Below are 20,150 nucleotides of genomic sequence, written 5' to 3' on the forward strand. Positions count from 1 at the left end.
ACAGAAGACTTCTTAATCAAATCACAACACAATGTGAAATATATTAAATAATAAAAGCAGATAAATGAGAACTACACTAATACAAATACGTACTAACTGTTTCTATAAAAGGGAGATAAGATGTAGAAAAAATTTTCATGGCAATTAACTGGTCACATGGTACTTTAGGTATCAAACCAAAATATAGTAATAAGGGATATTTTAAGAATATGAATGAATGAAGGCTCTGTGGATTGGCTTATGAAGGGTACTCCCTATTTTAATAGGCTGTGTCAAAAAGGGGGACAGATTCTGGCAAATGACCTGAGTACTTCAATGACAAAACAATAATAGTTACTGGAATAAAGAAATAAGAATAGACACTGAAGTCTGTCAGTACATAAGAGAGACAGAACTGCACAAACTCTTACTAGCTTGTCTGTCATGCAATGAATGAGACCAACAGAGACTGGAAGATGAAGGTAAAGAGATCAACATGACCATATTTAATATGATTTTCCATCTCTTTTTGAATTACAAAGTTCATCACAGTCCAGAATGGAAGCACTATGGTTGCAAATATGGGAAAGGATATTTTAAATAAGTTAGCCATACAATAATAGAAAAGGGTCCATTCTTGAATATATAACAGTGAAGAAGCAGCAAAATTTAGGTATGCTTTAGTTGTGTATATCTACAGAAACTGAATTTTTTATGATGGTACTGAATTATAGGCTTGAACGCTTTGGAAAGCAACGGTGCCATCAATAGTGATAGAACTTGACAGACAAAGATTAAGATCTGGAACAACCCACTCTAAAGTAAATCCAGTTTTTTAAAACTGGAGTCGATACATACTTAACTACAGAAATCACAACATACTTAACTACGGAAATCACTCATATATTACAATCCAAATCCCAAAGCTCTTGCTGTGATAAAACTTCTGTGGAAATGAGAGATTTCTCAAAGTGAGGACCTGAAGGTTTGGCTTCCACGGAGACCTCTGGCAGCGCTCCGAGTGACCGCACCGCGCCGGGGAGGGGAACGGTTCTGGCGGGGCGCGCTGCGGGAGCCCCCCGGTGGGTGAAAGAAGAAAATGCCCCGAAGTACCAAGCGCCGAGACAGACGACTCCGGCCACTTAAACTGGATTTTTACACCTAAGATTGCAGTGTTTTGTAATTATTCATTAAAATTTATTTCTTTGAATCAGCTATTACAAAATGGTGAGTTTCAACATCACTCCTCCTCTATAATTATCCTCTTCTCCCCACTACTCTAATGATTATTCAGCTGCAACCCAAGGAGAGAAGCACTTCACTTGCAGAAAATAAATGAAACGAGAAGAATAGGTCAAACTAAACCCTCATCAGCAATATAGAAGTATTGCTATACCACATATGCACCTATGCTGTTTCTATTACTGGGGACAGGGAACATTAATTAAGTCTTAGTAGTAGTTTGAAGCCCTAGCATTCCTTTGGGTCTTGTAAAACAAACATACACACCAAAATTCTCAATACTGAATAAAGACTTGAGCGATGAGATTGCTCCTCACTATGTACATACACAGGCCTGGCTCTGCATGGTTTGCATATACCCAATGTCTCTTGATTCCACACGTTTAATAACTTTTTGTCTAAAGATACTGGCAGGGAGATCAGTATTTGGTTGTATCCATATTCACTGACGACCAAGTGAAACATCATCCACATAGTTAAAGATCATATATTTAAGAACAGATAGAAAGAGCAGGAAGTAAAATAATTTGCTCTCCTGCTAAGACAAAAGTACAGATGTAACTGCTGTATGCCACTACTGATCAAAAATGCCTAAATGATAAAACTCTAAAGTCAGCAGCCACGATCTCATGCCATTTCTCCTGTGACATTGCTTTGTCCACTGCCCTATGACTAAATTCCTGGTGCGGTCACTGAGAACAATGATTTCTTTTGCGTTCTCCAAAATGTTATCTTCTATCTAAATACAGTTGCCTTGTGACTGGCATTAATCACTAACTCCTTCAAGTAGGAAGTGACTCTCAGGACCTTTCTCGTCCAACCCCCTGCTGAAAGCAAGGTCACAATGAATCCAGACCACATTGCTCAAAGTTTTATCAGTCAAGTCTTGTAAACCTCCAAGACTGGAGGTTACAAAACCAACCTGGGCTTATCTGTTCCACTGCTTAATTATCCTTACACTTTTTTTTTCTTCCATATATCCAGTCAGATCCTCCTATTTCATTTTATGTCTGCTGTCTCTCCTCCTACCATGCACTACAAACTCCATGGTCTAGACAACCTCCCTGCCTGCTGTTTGGGCCCCCAAAGCCATCTCTTTCCCAGGCTGAACAAGCCCAGCTCCCTGACCTCTCCTCACAAAGAAAATGCTCCAGAGCCAGCCATTGTGGCAACCCTCCCCTGAAGGTCACCCCTTGCTCATTCCAGTTTATCTTGAACTGAGAACATTAGATTCATCAACTCCTCCTTTTCAACTGGAAGCATTAAGCCTACCTTCTTTTCTTATTTTGAAACAAAATAAAACTTCCATGTCCTGGGTATGAATTTAAGGCCTATTTTGCTGTTTAGAGATGAGGCTCAACGATTAACTATAGTACACAAACACCTCTGGTGTGCAGCTAGGCAGCCCTTAATGTTCTGGGTTCTTTATGCAGTCCATATGCTAGGTTTAAATAATGTAAGCAGCTCTGAATCAGTCTTCTGACCCAGAAGAAATTCACTTTTATCTTGAAGATTACCCTCTAACTTTATCAAATGATAGAAACCCTAACCTTTGTTGACATCCTAAGAATGGCCATAGTGAGCTGGACTACCTGATAGTAACTGGAATGATTGAGACTGTGCAGCTTCCTCTACTGACCTTTCAGTGCCTACAGCAAACCTTTCAGAGAACAGGGAAAGCTGAAGAAGCTTCCCTTGCAAATCCTGTCCATTTCTGGCACTCCCCTGCTTAGGGAACTTCTGAGCTGGAGGTTGCTTCTCGATCAAAGCGCTTAATACTGCTTGACAGACCTCTCATCCATGAACTTCTCTATTAATTTTTAACATATGCATACTTTTGGCATTCAAATCACCCTAAGGTAAGGATATCTATTTTTTAAATTGTATGAAGCAGTCCCTTTCTAAGTCTGCTGCTTGTTAACCTACTTTGTGCCAAATTTTCTTGACACAAGCACAACTAATCATTTTCTATTCCCTGTTCCTCATGCCAGTCAGAACTTTCACAATTCTATAATTTCTCCTTGAGTAGCATCTTTTCGAGGACAGCAATTCCAAATTATTTAGTTTTTTTGTGCACAGCAGCTATTCCTTACTTTGTTCATTCTTGATGTACTTTAAACTATCTCAAATTCTCTATCACTTTTTGACATGGACATCAAAACAGCTCAGTGTTTGTGAAGTATAATAACAATCTGGTTGTCTATCCCCTTTCTGCCATTCTTTGCCTTTTTGACTACCTCTGAAGATTTCGTCAAAAGCTAAACTTACTGGCAGATCTGCTATTAAATTCAGGGGGTCAGAAGTCCATCCTGGGAAATTCTCCAAACATGTTCCTTCCAAGTTTATGCCTTAGTTGCAATTTTCCCATGTATGGACTAGAAGTATAACCTAGGACAAATATGCAGAAAATAGTACTTTGGATGTTCTAGTATGATGAAGCAGTCAGTTCATTATTTGTCTGGTATCATGAGAAAAATACTGGGGAAATCTCTTTTTATTCTAAATGAAAACATCAAGCAGAAAGTTTCAGGGGAATACAGCAGTTCACACTCATTTTTCTTGTGGGAATGTTCATACATCTCTATTGTGGAAGTTCACATTGTTTTCATTCTTATCAGCTCACACAGAGCTGTAATTTACATACAGAACAGCTTTTAATACTTTTTTTTTAAAGAAAAAAAAATATTGTTGGAAATAAATTTTACCAGGAGATAGTGTAGGTATCTAATGAGGGCTGTAAAAATTATTAGGAACTTTAAGGTCAATTTATCAATTCTGTCCTCAAACACCTTTTTTAAAATTCTGTTTTTGTTGAAGTAAACAAACCAAAGAACAGAACAGAGAAGAACCTTCATAAACATTATTATGTAATTGTTACTAATGTATTAAAAGCACCACTACTCCCAGTTCTTCCATAGATTAATTCTAAATTTCTAACTCAACTATTTATTTTTATTTAGCATGTTGTAGCCTTTTAAAAGATGAACTCTGTTCCCAACTAAAAGCAACAAAAAGCTTTTGCCCCACCTACTTCAACACTATTCGAACAATAAAAGACACACATATTTTAGATTAGCTAAGATTAGATTGCACAGATTAGCTATTCCTCTCTATCTTGTGACAGTTCTGTGCTTTCATAAAGAGTTTACTAGTCTCAAACTGTGCATGTTAGGTTTTTCTTTGCATGTTAGAAACTCCCATGTTCTAGGGACTGGGTTTCGTCTAGGACAATGATCCATTTTAAGTACATCAATTATTACATATATCCATTATATAATTTGATTTTTATATATTATTTTGTGGGATTTATTACAAAAAATATCAAGAACGGCATGATAAATAGGCACAAAAAGTGATTTGACAAAGTGATGGCACAGAAAGCTTACTTTTAACCTCCAAAAAGGATGATTCAACCTTTGAATTGGGTTCCCTGAAGAACAGCCTGCCAGTGCTGATGGGTATGCTAGGAGGAACACCACTATGTGCTTACCTGCTTCATATATGCTTTCCTTAAATTCCACTAAACCTTGAAAAAACCTTTTTCCAAACCTTATGGGACCATTTGTTTTTCCTCAGTGTGACATCATTACTTCTTTTGAAAACTGTCCTTTTCCCTACACTTACCCAAAATAAGAACTGAGCTGACTAAGTTAAGGTCAAGCTGATTTTTTCATGAGGTTCATAAACTATGCCTTGTCCTAATTTTTCATGTAAATAGTGAACCACTGACATAACTAATATTGAGTAAGGTTTAGAGGGAAAATGAGGTTTCTCTCCGTGAAAAGGAACAATAGACTGCACTAAAGGCAAGCACTCTGAAGAGATCAGAATGACTGGGGAGCTTGAAACAAGGTAACACTTTAGGATAAGGAAACAGTACAAGGAGCAAAGACATTAAGGACATAATGATGTTCCCTATTAACCTAGTGATAAATAATGTAGAAGTTAACTATGTGAAAGCCTAAAATATTTGTTAATTATAGTGCAGACTGGCATTCCAATTTTGCCCTTTTTTCTTCTTTTTTTGGCTATGCATGATAAAGTGGAAATTCTTTCTTATTCACAGAATGGACATTAACTCTTAATAATGTTGAAGAAAAAAACCAAAGCTGTGCTACTGGTTAAATAAGGCTAAGTAAGCACCTAAGTACAGTGATGGAAGGAAAGATGCCTGTATTGACATAATACGGTATGACAAACCAAACTTAAAACCTAGTTTGGTCTGCAGAAATGGTGAATAAGCTACAACATTAAATCAAAGAGAAGAAATTACAAGAAGTTACAGCTCATTTTATTGACATAAGTTTATGGACTTAAAAAAAGCTATTGTTGCCAATGCTTAATTACATTAAGTTCTGTGTCACAGTGCTTACAGGTTCTACTGGATTCTAAGCCGCAAAACACAAAGAATAACTGCACCTTCAAGAAGGAAAAAAAAAAAGGAAGAAAAAGTAGACTTAATCAGAGAACTTCAAACTATGGCATTACCATTAGCCCACACGCTTTCAGTCCCCTTGAAACTTGTGGGATTACCAAGTGTGACAAGAGCAGCGCAGTCAAGCGAGAAGGTGCACCTGCTCCCTGTTGGTATGTACACTATCTGGTTCAAGTATGATACTAATCCCTTGTCCTGGTCAAAATGAAGGCTGTATCTCATTTCATATATTTTAATTTCTACAATATCACTCCTCTTCTTTCTCTCTGTACCACACAAATACTTCAGTAATAAACAAACTTGTGGAATTTACTTTTAAGTAATATCTAAGACATTTCTCCGAGTTTAGAATTATTTCTCATTCTACATAACAATTACTATAATAGTTCCTTTTAGATAAGTTTATATTGTTTAGAACATAAAATCTTTATTTTTAAATTTCTTTCCTTTATAACAAAATATTTGCAGTCTTTTTTTTTTTTTCCTTCACTGTGCAACTGTCTTGCCTGGGGAAGTGAGGATGGTGTTTAGGGAAGGCCACAGATACTCTTCCACATTTTCTTTTCCACACTGTGACTGCAACTGCCACAATGCATGTCAGGTCTTCTGAGGAATATGTTAACAGCATTCTCTTCAGACTCACTCATTCTATTTTCATTTACACATTTTCTCAAGACCTGTTAAAACCTCTAATATTTTTTTTTTAGTATGCGTAATGACAATTTTTAATGACTCAATTATTAGCTTGCACTTACCAATCCTAGATACAAGCATGTCCAACAAAACCTTTTGGAAATCATTTCACCTTTTGTACAGGCCTACTTTTTGTACTATTCTCACCCTGTGACCCCATACATGACGCCACTCTTTAGCACATTCACTGATCTTGCAGCACATTGTGGCACCTTGATGAAAAGCTTTTACTTGCAGGAGCAAAGAAGCGTGAAAGAGGACAAGACAAATCTCTGAGCCTAGGCAGGAAAAGAGGCACGTTCACTACTGGAGTGTAGGAGAGAACGGCACCACAGGGACAGCTACTAGGTTCATCTTATAAGCCGTGATAGCTTAACTCCATTGTTGGAAACATAGCACTGGTATACACCGCTGCAGCTGAGACTAGATCTACTGATCGTGAGGATCCCAAGCACTCAGCATGGCACCACACTATCTTTCAGCTGAGAGGTGATCAGTAACTTTGGTATGAATGAAGGCACTTCACTGCCTGGCCATACCACACCACAGCCCCCTACCTTCTCTCAAACAATAACTCTCTGCAAAATATACACCTGCTCTTCTGGCCTCCTCTATTTGTGCAGAGCAGAGATGTTTCTTCTGCACTGACGACCAACTGCCTCATCTCTTATTTCTTGACCTCATTAATTTGTCTTAACGATCAATGTGCTTTACGGAGTTTTGTCCTGTAGTTGTTCATTTTCACCCCATGACATAACACAATTGAGTAAAGTGCAGGTAGACTTGGGGCACTACAAACAGTAGCCATCCTAGGCGCTGTCTACAGTAACTGCACAAGACAAACATAGCCCTAGCATGCCAAAAAATGTCTAACCAACTTATCCTCAGGGGTGGTCCTGTCAATAGATATTGTGAATAATCAGAAATCTGACCTCAAATTTATCTGTGAGCACCCTCTTACAGACAGAGCTGTGTCAATACAGCCATGAAAAATGTTAGCCTTGGGTCCTCCAGGAATACTAAACAAGGGATGAATTTTTTGTCTCCAGAAGATATCACAAAAGTCAATGCATCAACTGTAAACTGTTTTTAAGACTTAAGTTTATAGGACTTAGGTTTGCACAAGAGAAAGGTCACAATTTGAACAGTTTAAAAAAATACTAACTTTGCTATTAAACTGTGGTATTTTTACATTTTTGCATGTACCTGGTATCTTCAGTGTCCCATACAAAAGTAAAAAAGAAAATATTCTGAAGTTGACCCCCTGAATTCCGTTTCTAGATCACTCTTCATATAAAGATCTGACGATTTCATTAGAATAAGGAAAGAAATACTTTGAATTTATAGACTTAGAGTTCTAGCGAATAAAGAAAACATATTCAGATAGCTAGTGGTAAACATGGCATTGAACTTACATTTTGCCTACACTGTACATATAAACCTATTACTTCCACTCTGACCAATACTAGAGCTCTTCCTTTAAACTATGAGTTACAGTAAATCTTTCATATAGGGATGTGATTTTTTTTCCACTGAAACCTTGAAAACCTCACCTGTTACCCAGGTAAGACTAGGTTAGCAACCATATTTACTAAATAAGAATGGATCTGACAAAGTGATGCTAATTTCTTTAGAAGTACTATTTACTGCAAAAATACAGGAAGATTGTGACAAAAGACGCAAAATAGTCTTTTTCTGTTACTGTTATTTGGTTTATGTAACCATTTCAGTCAATACAAAAACATTTGTGGTAGCATATAGCTATAGATTTTTTTATTTTTTTTTACACCACCCTTAATTCTTAACTACTTCTCTGGTATTTGGTGTTTCAATATTTTATTGTTAAAGGTATGTAATGCTGTAGAAAACATAAAATCTTCATATACTCCAAGGGCAAATTACTTACCTTCCCACTTGAGAATAGTTTATTTTTAATGCTGTTCTTTAAGGTTTTAATTCTTCATGGGTTCTAGGGCAATTCTGAATTATAACATACATATTTAATAGTAATGACATCCAGGGAAATATTTTCTGTGGTAGAGATAATACATACATATTAATAGCTATATATTTTTTACAAAATAGATCTAAGACAACATAGAAAACATTCTGCTTACTGACCTGTGATTAATTATATAGTATCTGCTGCTCTTCACATCAGACTACAAGCCCACCTAGACTGCCATGAACTGTCCTTCACTTGGCTCATGAGCATGACAGTCACCTGCCTACTGCTTGTGCTCTCACACCAAATGGAAACCCAGCACAAGCATCTGCTTGCTCGTCAAGAAACGAGCCTCCCCAACAACACCACCTCTCCACCAGCAGGGCCTTTCTTGCAACACTGCAACAGCCATGACCAACCATGCAAGCAGCTTTTGAATAACCACTGTACTCCACTTCCACCTGCACTGCCCTCACAGTAAGTTAACACATTACAGGTATTTGTCCCTGCAAGCAACAATTCACTCCATGAGCCAACACAGCCCCTGCAAGGTTTACAGGCTCTCAAGAGCCCTCCTCAACTCCGTTATCACTTGGTTCATGAATGCTGCTACATGCCAGCGCCCTCCACAACGTCCTGGCAACAAACACAGAAGTACAGCATATGTCCACTGCTCTGAGTAGAAACTTCCAGCTCTTCAGTACTCCCAAACGCAGGTACTTTCTTGCAAGCCCATATGAATTCCTGCCACCCCCAGCCGCCCTATGAATAGCTTGTGAGTGCTAGCACACAACACTTTGACAGTAAGTTGAAGCCCAGCAAAGACATCAGTCACTTCATCGCAAAGCTGTTCCACCACACACACCATCAGATACCTTCTCTTAAGAGAACAAATCCACCTGAACACACACCTGAGATGCCCCAGATATAGCTCAGGAACACCGTTACAAGGAAAAATTCACAGAGATGTGGATACCACTAGGCTTGTTTTAATCACAGCTCAGAGTTGGGCCACCACCTGTGAGTGGCAGAGAACAAAGGGATGCAGCACATCTTATATACACTTACCAAACCATTAGTCAATGTCCAAAGGTTTTAGAAGTTTCCTTTGGTCTTGTCAGTTCTGCCAATCTATCACCTGATCCTGTCCCACTTGATTCATCTATTTGGTTCCCATCTCTGCCTCGGTTCCAAGGTCCTCCTTGGATCATGATCTTCTTTCTGCTGCTTTAACTCACACAGTCCTTCAAGCACACTTAGTCTTTGAACAAGCAATTCCTATTCACATATACTATCTTTTTTTCTAAAAGCACCTGCATTTCTGAGAGCATCTGTGTATACAAATTGACCATCTATAGTTTCTCTATTCTCCTACTGATTAACTTGACTAAGTTTTAAACCAGCCTTGGATTAGGGCTATACAAGAGACGAGGCCTGGTTCTGCCATTTAGCAGCTTCAGCACGTCAAATTTCTTAATTCAAAATATGTTTTCTTTAACAACCACCACATACTACTGTCTCATATATAGTGCTCATAATAAACTGAGGCTCAGCAAAGGCAAAAACCAGTCTAGGGTAAGGCTCTCACAACTCCTTCACCAACAGATCCCTGCTTTCAAGGATACGAAAGCATGAGAAGTCCCATCACCCACCCAGCCTCACACCCAGCTCGTGGGCACTGTTGCCACCACCAGCTCTTGTCACCCACACTGGCCTCACAGCAATGGGAAGCTTGCTGCGCCAGGCCCGAGCTCCCCCTGCCCCAACCCTGCCTCTCCTCACAAGACTACAAACCTGCCTCAATCTCAGCAACCTCTTAGTTGGCTCGTAAGTACCTTTGTTCTCACGGCAAATGGAAACACTGCAACCTACTTCAGGATGAGAATGTGGGTGCCCCTGCCCCCAGCAGGTCCCTTCCTGCAGCTCTGCAAGCCCCCCTGTACTGAGGCCGATCAACCAAGAAAGCTCGTGCACGCGTTCAGCGCCGAGCCACCCGCACGCCAAAGAGCGGCCCAGCACAGCAGCCTGTGCCCCACAGCATGGCTCCCGGCTACCCCCTGGGGCACTCCCACTGCCTCCTTCACACCTGACCCGCACGAAGCGCTCACAGCAAGTTAAAGACCAAGACAAAGGTCGGCACCTGCCAGGTGCACCTCTCCCACTCCCCGCGCCACCAAATCCACAGCCTGAAAGCCAGGAGCCCCCCTGAGGGCCACCTAACTGCACACTGACTCCCTCCCCAAGGCCACCTTCGCACCGGCTGGCAGCGTCGCTGAGGCGAAGCTTTTTGCACGACCACGATCGTGCCCTGGGGTCGCGTCTGTCGCCACAGGCCGCTCCCGCCCCCACAGGCCGCTCCCGCCCCCACAGGCCGGCACCAGCCGCCCCACGGCCCCTCCCGGCGGGCTCCGAGCCTCCCCCAGCACCCGCCGCTGAACTCACGGCCGCCTCACGCCGCGGGAAAGCCGCCCTGAGGCGGGGGCTGCTCCCGAGCGACGCCACGGGCCGCCCTCGACGGTAGGAGCCGGCCACGAGCGCTCCTCGGCGCCGTCTCGGTGACGTCACGCCCAGGGCGGAGGCGTCAGGGCGGGAGGCCGCCCCCGCAGCGCCCCCGCAGCCCCCCCGCAGCCCGATGCGGGCGACGCTCCCAGCCCGCGCGGCTCCGCCTCCCAGTCTCGCGCGTGACAGCTACGGTCACCTGCGCCCCTCGCCCCGCCAAAGCGTCCCCGCGTGTGGCCGCGGGGCTGAGCGCCGCTGACGGAGCCCGCACACCTGGCGGGCAGCTCCGGGAAGCTGTACGTGACGTAGGGAAACATTTCGGGAACTTTTACAGAAAAAAAGCAACAATCCTACAGGGAGAGTGCCCGCCGCCTCTCGCTGCGTCCCCCCAAACCCCCTCTCCCGCTGCCCGCTAAGCGGGAGCCCCCACGGGCCGGGCAAACACGGAGAGCCCCACGCGGGAGCGGGGGTGAGGACACCCGGCCGCGGCCCCCGCCCCGCCCCCGCAGTGGTGCGGGGCATCCCCCTGCTGTGCCCTGCGCGCCCCGCTCCCGCTCCGCGACGCCGCGCTCGGTTGCGGGACGGCGGCGGAGCCCGGGCGTGGGAGGGGCCCCCGGCAGCGCGCGGCCGCTGGCTCGCGCCACCTCCCCCCACGTCACAGAGCGCTGCGGCGGGCGGTCCCTGCGTGCGGGCCCTCGCTGCTGCCCGCCGCGCCGGTGGCGGGACGCGCGGAGCGGACCAGCTGCTAATGTCACCTCACAAGCGCGTGACGCCGCTCCCGGCGCTCGCTACAGACAGTCCCCTCGGTGACGTGATACCCGCCCCGTTAAAAGTCCCCGCCTCGGGGGGGCGGGCACGCTTTTGCTGCCGGAAGCGAAGATGGCGGCGGCCGCCGCTTCCGAGCTGCTGACGGGATGGTGCCTCTTTGGCCTGGCGCTGCTGGTGAGAGCCGGCTGTCCCGCGGCTGGGGCTCGGCCGAGTCGTGCGGCTGCCCCAGTCCCCCCCTTCTCCTCCCCGGGGCTTGCGGGATCCCCGCCCTGCTCCCCGCCAGCCCTCCCGGGCCGGCTGTGCCTCCTGCCTCGGCCTGCGCCCCCGTCGCCCGGCCCGGTGTGGCAGCGCGCCCGCGGGGCAGAGCCCGAGCCGGCCGTGCGGGGCTCCCGCCGTCCTGGCGGCGCGATGGGCGCCGCCTGCTTGTGCGTTGGCTCGTCTGCTGTCCGCGCTGCGCTCGCAGCTGCTCGGGCTCTTAGCGAAGGCGCAAAGAGTGAATTGTGTGCGGTGACTGTAGTGCTGATGCACAGGACTCGGGTGAAAAGTGTGTTGATGTCATGGAGTGTGCCAGTCAGATACAGGGTCTGTTTTCAGTGCCTACTTTCTCACATCCTTATTATTCCACTCATGACTGTTTGTCCCTGCGTGTTTCAGGCCATTCTGATTTTCTGCTGGGTTTATGTGCGCAAGTACCAGAGTCGGCGGGAAAGCGAAGTGATTTCTACCATAACAGCGATCTTTGCGTTGGCAGTTGCTCTTATCTCATCAGCACTACTACCAGTGGATATCTTTTTGGTTTCATATATGAAAACCAAAAATGGTACGTTTAAGGTATGTACTCCTACAAATGTTATTCTCCTCAGAAGAAGTGTTTGCGTTGAGAGGATGTTCTTAAGTTGTCAATGTGTTTAAAACCCATGCTAATACCTGTTCCAGTCCCTGAGCTTTTTGGAAAGCTGGGAACTAGTACTGTGAACACAACACTCAGTTCTGTTTATTGTTTGAAATGGATTTCAGGTTTTACTTCTACTTATTTTTGACATTCTGCTCATTTCCAGGCACTTACTCCCTTTTGTGCTAAAAGGAGTGTGTATACCATACTGAAGATAAAAAGAAATCTCTTAAATGTTGCTTTTTAGTACACCGTAACGTGGCATTGTAGAATGGAATTTGTTGTCCCATTGTTCAAAACCAAACTGTGTTGCCCATTTGCAGTTTAAGATTATTTTGAGTGTCTCTTTTGCCAGTATTCTCTTATTCTGGATCTGAAACACTAAGACATAATTTTTTACTGTGTTAATCTGCCTATAATGCACAGCCTGAGTTAACAAGCACTTTTTTAAAAGAGGGAATGCTGGAAAAAAAAGCCTTGGGGGAGGGGAATACATAGTATTTCTTCTTAACTGATACTGCCTTAACTGAACTAATATTTTAAAAAATTTAAACTGTAGGGGGTTGCTGTGCAAAATGTTCTTTGTGAGATGAGCGCTCATTGTAGTCAGCTCTACTGTGAGTTCTTCCCAAGACTTCAAGCATTGGCCTGTTTCATTTTCAAGGAAAGTTCTTGGTTCTTGAAGGTAGTGACCTAGTGTCTTTGGGAGGATACCGCTATTAAAAATGGGTTGAACTGGAGCATATTAATAATTTTAGTGAGAGCATCGTTTAGTTTGGAGCCTACCTGGATCTATTGTAAAAGATATGATCCTGAGACAAATGAGAGAGTGGGCAGATGTAAATGCCTGCACACTAGACTCAAACTGTATCCCCTTCTAGCCCCACTTCCAAAGGAAAACCTAGGTCATGCTAGATCTTCAGAACTAGCTTGCAGCCAATACAATGCCTTTTGGCTGGTGCTCGTGTAAATGCAAGTCATAAGAAGCCTTTAGAATTGAACTGTGATGTGATTTTTATCATATTTATTGCTTAATGGCAGTGCAGAATAATTTAAGCTATTGTTCCATGTTATTGTTAAAAATTTGTGTCTTCAGACTTTGTTTGGAGTTAAAATGGGTAGAAAAGATGGAAGAGACCTTTCATATTTCACAATACTAGCAGTTCAATGAGAATACTGAGTATTTAGAAATATATTGAGCTTCGGTAGATAGAGAAATAATGCTTTAACTGGGCCCATCTGAAAAACGTACTTTTGCGGGGCACTGAGCAGAATTTTGTGTTGCAAAGGAGACCTGCTGTTAATGTATGCATCCTCTGATTTGAGAAACAAGCCTTTCAGGAGAGTAGGAGGTCAGATGTGGTCATGCACTCACTACAGTCTTATTCAAGGAAGTATGATTAATAGAAGGAAGATTTCTCAAAATACTGTTTTTCTTGAGCTAGATTTCTTTCTTAATGGCCACATGCTGTGGTGTGATGGCGTGGGTAGCTTCTGTTTAAAAATTATACCCAAAAGTAAGCTCTCATGCTTGTGGTAAAGCTTTTATTTCTTCAAAGTACCTTTTTCCCTGTGGTTCTGAGGGTGCTTGGTTCTGCTTAGTTCCTAATGTTGACCTGTTGAAATAAAATTGTTCTATATTGCCTTGCAGAAGAATTCTTCTTTCTCTTTTAAGGCTCAGCTAAATGAGTTTCTAGTTTTGCAATAATGACATGAGATCTTCTGATATTAATATGTTTGATCTAACACAAGTGTTGAAGTTGGGATATAGAAATATTAACATGGCTTTCCTCATAAAAGTTGAGTACATCTGAAGTCAGTTAGAACGCTTACACCTGTAACTAAACACAGAGCTTTATTGATTTGGTAATTTCAGTTTAGGAGTAATGTCAAGTTAAGAGGCTGACAGCATCTTAACATAAGGACTTCATGAATTGTTAAAGCTCTTGACACTGTCCTGGTCAACATGTGCTTTTCTGCTACTGCTTCACAAGTAGGACTGGATTTGGTTCAGAATATTTCCAAGAGGCTACTGCCGTTGCTCTGCATCATTCCTTCAAACCAAGCCCCTACAACTGGTACTGGGGTCTGAAGGACCATGACATGGGCAAGAATCCTTTGTTATTTTGGGTGGTCAGAGTGAGTCAAATCCTCATTAGACTCTTCTCAGTGAATTTTTGAGGCAGATCCAGGTAGCAGATGTAGATAATATTCTCTGTAGATATATCATTAGTTCATCAAAAAAACTTCCAACTGGATGATTTCAGACATATACCAAAAGAGTAGTGGCAGTTACCCAGGTCCTAGGTAAACAATTTTCTTTTGCTATATGTACTCTTCACCTCCCAACTGTAATTCCCAGTTATCAGAGATAAAAAAGTCAAAGATAATCGACTTAAAAGGAAGAGGTAATATATGTGGACTTCCAATTACTTTATAATGTGTCTGACCCTGTTAGTAAACTTGTAGATGTTCTTGAGGCTTTTCTCTGAACAAACTTCCAGCAAACTTGGAGAAGCATGCTAAAATAGCAGAGGTTAAACTGAAGGCACAGTGTGATGGGTCAAAGTTCTCGTTGTGAATTGTGTGTTTGGTGGCAGGTGAAGGTATGTGTCCTGGCTACAAGAATTGGTTTAATTGTCTGAAGTGTAGTACCCAGGGAGATCACCATTCTCTGAAGGCTGTCAAAATGATTCTGCTTTCTGGATACAGAAACACTTCAAATAGTGTTGTGTAGGCCTTCTTTACATCATGTGTTTTCAGGTGTCTTCCTTGACAGGGGCTGCTTACTATACCTTGGTCAGCCTTTGTTAAATCTGAGGTTTAATCCATTTCCACAGGACTGTTAAACTTAATATACTGTTTAAATAATACAGTTAAGGTTTTCTTTACTGTAAAGAAGTGGCTTGTGGCATTTTGCATCTGTTGCCTTGCCATATTTTGTGAGATTTATCAAATATGGTCCTAAGGCTTCTGTAGGGAGTGAATTGAGCCGTTTTGGTATAGAAGTTGTATGTGTGGTAGTTGTGTAGTCCCTTAGGAATGGAGCAGTGATACATGGACCTGAGTGGCTATTATGTACAAATAGAATTCATTGTGACAACACTTTTTCTAGAGGCTGGGATTACTTTGATTCATAGTGCTGTTAAGTAGGAAAGCATGCTTTTGGTTCTAGTACTAATCAAAAGAACTTCAGTACCTTGTAAGAAAATTCCTGATAATACTCACCAGCACCACTTATCTTGAAGGTTTTGACTATTTTCATTGACAGTGCTTTAGTTTATGCAATGGACTTCAAACGCATCCAGCTGGATCTGATCTGTTTGTTCTGAAAGCTTGTTTGATTTATGACAAGCACTTTAGAACAGAAAACCTCACCTTTGCTTAAAGACTTAAGATTGCTGCTGGAGCCCAAGACCTCTGGGTCTGACCTACAAGTCTGATAAACATAAAACATAGCTGATGTGGTCTTGTGACAGGAACGCTGCTCGACACAATGATGTTATCATCACCAAGCTGTCTTTTTAAATCTGTTCTTGTTGCAGCAGAAGGCAGGGGAGACGGTGTGATATTTTTTTTTTTTTTTTTTTAATGTACAGATACTTGCTACTATATGAAGCTAAAAGCCAGTGGCATTTTTTTCAGCCTGGTTTGAATACCTCACAAACCTTGGGTGTCTGTCTGAAAAGTTAAAAGCCTGTTGTGCCCTTAAGGATTCAGGGAGTAGCATCTGCTTAATGGGAGATCCTTTTTGCAGACCATTCTATTAAGACTGTTTTCTTCTTGGGGGAAGCTCATTATGTGGTTGCTCAGAATACAGAACCATTTATAAATGTCAGATTTCTTTATTCTAGAATGGTGTTAGCTGAGAAATCATCATCAACTGAGACCATGCTTCCTGTCCTGAGTAGGGATTGCTACTTGTGAAGTAACAGTACTTGGCCAAAATATTCATGGGAGCCAGATGTGGCTGAGGTATGCCTGTTTCTGGATGTTACCTTCCATCTGGCTGTCAAAATCCTGGCTCTGCCATGTTTTGGAGGTAACAGGCTGGAAGATCCAAGACCTGAACATGAAATTTCTTTATCTAAACATGCTGTGACCCACTCTTCAGTCTTTACTACTGTGTCTTTCTTTTGTTGGCTGTGTTGGGAGAGGCTAATCAGCACAATGACTGCTTCATCTACATTTGATTATATTAATGAATACTGAAATCTGGACTGTTACAGCACTTGAAGCTCTACCAAGGTACACCTGTGGAGAGTGGGAGCCCTCTTCACTGGGTACTCATGAAATTCTTGCAGGGTCCAGCAGTGACAGTAGAAATGTCCCCTTTAACAGGGACAAAAGAATGAAATTCATGGCTATTCCCTCACCAAAAAGTGGGGAAGGTCAGAAATGTCACATTAGCTTGTATGGCTTTTGTTTGGGGAAGTTTTCTGTACCATTTGAATAGTACTGTTCTGTTGAAGTATGTTAACGTAAGTCGCTAACTGGATACAGTTATGGGGAGAAGGAAGACTCTGCTTAGTGATTACTGGGAGAGGCAAGTGTTCTTCGTAGCTTAATCACAATTATAAAATAAATCTTTTGAGGGAGCTTTGCTTTGGTTTTAGCATTCAGGTAAACTATAAGTGTCTTAAACTGCCTTTTTATATTCTTATTTACATAACAACATTTTACTAATCTATTTACTTCTTACACTTGTAAATGTATTTCAGTTTCCTGAATGCTTCATGGCTTGTGTTAAGGAATACTTAAGAATAGTAGCCTAATGTAGGTGAACATACTTGTTGATTTCTTTATCTATTGATACAGTGCATTGTTACAGGTATTTTAAAGGTAATAGGATGTATGCTTGCTAAACTGCATGGAACAAAATGGAGTACAGTAGAGTAGTTCAGAGTACATGAATTCTGCAGATCTGAAAAAGATTTGTGGTCACATTTTCACATCTTAAACCACTGTTGAAGGCAGTAATGAATTCTCACCTTCCTAACCTACTGTGCTTCTGAGGTGTTTCCTGTATATATTGTAATCTTAGGCCATAATGAATGGAGAAGAAAACAGACTAGATCTAGAGGCTGTCCAGATGAGCTCTCGACTGAGTCCTGGATGTTCTCATTCAGTAAATTCATATACCTATCTACCTGAAATATCAGTGCTGCTGCTGAGGGTGTCAACTCTGACACTAGGTAGCAGTGCTTCTTGCTTTTGACAAGACAGTGCTGCTGTCACTAGCTTTTGAAACAGCTCAGGTGAACTGGTTATTGCTTTTGAGTTGCTGATGTGTGCATATGGATAATTTGCCAATTAGAATAAGGATTTTTACCTCCTTAGTTTGTGTAAATGTGGGGCTTCAGCTGACATAATAGATATGATATACTATTAAATTGGCTTGCATTACAGATTCTTCTTGTGCAGAGTTTATAAATTCAGGCACATAGACAATGGTGATGCATACATCTTTACATTAAAAGATGTAAGATGCAAGATATCTCAATATCTTAATATGCTGTAAGGTACGTTTCCTACTATTACTATAGTCCTGTACACAACTTAATTTGAGCAACAAAATGAAAAGAAATTACAATGTTTTATAACAGGATACAGATGTAGAACTTTGAGTGTTATTAATGCATTTCTGGTGTTGGAGGAGAGGCAGCTTTTTGGCAGTTAACCTGTTCAGTTTCAATTGCTAGCTAAATCTTCTGTAAAACAGCTGTGCCACTTAAACTTCAGGTCTTACTGTTGCTCTTCTTGCATATTCTTGGTTGGTGTGGGTTTTGGATGTCTCCATTGCTCATGGGAGAGACCTTTTCAAACACTTACTTGGAAGTAAATAGTGCCACCTGTTCAGTTAAGTCTTTCTTTTCCCTTAAGCGTAACTAAAGCAATGCATTTCCTTAACTTTTAACACTAGGCAATTTAAACACATCAATGTTCTGTGTTTGTTTTCATACAAATGCCTAGAAATGTTTCAGTTGAAATGCTGTTGGGCTTAAGCCTCACAGTCTTCAAAGACTGGGCTTATTGTGTACCTGCGGACACTTAAGGTCTTGTTTCTGTCCCTTCTGCTAAAATATTTTTCATCCTTTTATTGTTGTTGTTGATTAGATGACAAAATGCATGTGTACTTTTCTACTCAAATTCCAGTTGGATGGTAATCATTTATTTTGGACAGTGAACATCAAAAATTTAATGTCAAGTGGCCTGCTGGAAGTTATAATATAGTAATATGATGGAAGATGGTGCTGATTTTCTGAGATGCAAGGAAAAATGAAGTGTATGGTATGTCATCAAGCCCATATTCCATGAGAGTTTAGGCAGTTCTGAAAGAACTGATAAAGCAAGTCTTAAACTTTTAAAAGTCTTATTGTGTGTAGTCCTTAAGGAGTATGCTCACTTCCCTTTTTCATATGCTCTGTACCATTGCATGCATTTTACAACAACTGAAAGGTGTTTAGTTTACCAGTTTGAAAAAAGCCTGCGCATGGAAATTGGAAGGAGCTTTGACAGTACTGGATCTTTCTTCACCTATTCAGTAATGCTGGGTGGCTCCAATAGCTAGCTTGTGAAGAATTTTGTTCCTGGATAACTACTTTCTTGATCTTGACTACACAAAGGTTGGATCCCACAAGACTTGAACAATTCTGGAATATGTTCAAGCTGTACAGATGGGTTTAGACCTCTGGATTCAATCCCTGAGTTTGTCTGCCAACCATCATGTTACAAAACATTTAGTTTCCATAAACCAATAGTTCCTCTCAAGGAGAAGAAAGGGACTGGGGGCAAGAATTTGACTTGAGCCTTCTGGCTAGTTGCAGTTACCAACATAGCTGCAGTTGTATTTCCCTTCTATTCTCTGAGTGTATCCCCAGGATGGAGTAATGCAGTTCTGAAAGATAGGCTTTTACTGTTCAAATAAGGCATATCAATGCTGTTACATTTGGAGCTTTAGGATCTGAATCTTAACATGTATACATGCATCTCCTGCAGTTCTGTGGAAAGATTTGAGATATGTTACTCTACTAATATCTCTCAAGAGTTGTGGCTTCTTGATTAGTATGATTTTTGGATAGGGACTTCAGGAAAAGTCTGCCCCTTGGTATTATGTAAAGATATTCGGTGCTTAGGCCAGAAACTCAAGACTGGATGCAGTTAGTGTCTAAGCTCTGCTAGTATGTGTAGTATCAAGTAGAAAAAAGTTACTGATTTAGGATACTATTTTTTTCTGAAGCTAACTTGAGCATTCATGTAATGCAAGTCTTGGTCAAACTAAAGTAAAGGCTTATACTTCTGAAGAAGGAGATGATGGCTTAAATTGGGTGGATAAGTAATAAAAATAAGTTTGTAAGCTACAACTGAGCACTATAAAAAGCTATTTGCCAATCTCGTGTCCAAGTACTGTTGTGTCTGTATACACAGATTTTAGTCATAGCTGTTCTGTGATCGAAGTCCTGTGTATATCATGCACTGTGTACTGTGTCCAGCTCTGTGGCCCACAGTACAAGCCAGAGTTGTTAGAGCAGGGCCACAAAAATGGCCGGAGGGCTGGAGTACCTCTCATGAAGAGAGACTGAGAGAGTTGGGGTTGTTCAGTCTGGAGAAGGCTCCAGGGAGACCTTATTGCAATCCTTCAATATACGAAGAGGGCTTATAAGAAAGATGGAGAAATGCTTTTGACCAGAGCCTGT

At 41.8% G+C, this 20,150-nt stretch overlaps 1 protein-coding gene across 1 annotated transcript in view; it reads left to right on the forward strand.

Annotated features, from left to right (window-relative positions):
- Positions 1-11,484: 11,484 nt before the first annotated feature.
- Positions 11,485-20,150, forward strand: part of LMBRD1 (LMBR1 domain containing 1) — an 80,154-nt gene continuing 71,488 nt past the window's right edge. Inside the window, exons 1-2 of the mRNA XM_055714271.1 lie at positions 11,485-11,735; positions 12,216-12,392. Of these exons, the coding sequence (XP_055570246.1) occupies positions 11,673-11,735; positions 12,216-12,392 (240 nt within the window). The 5' untranslated portion in view covers positions 11,485-11,672. The remainder of the gene's footprint in view (positions 11,736-12,215; positions 12,393-20,150) is intronic.

This window comes from Falco cherrug, chromosome 6 (genome assembly GCF_023634085.1).
Source record: "Falco cherrug isolate bFalChe1 chromosome 6, bFalChe1.pri, whole genome shotgun sequence".
Classification (NCBI taxonomy): Eukaryota; Metazoa; Chordata; class Aves; order Falconiformes; family Falconidae; genus Falco; species Falco cherrug.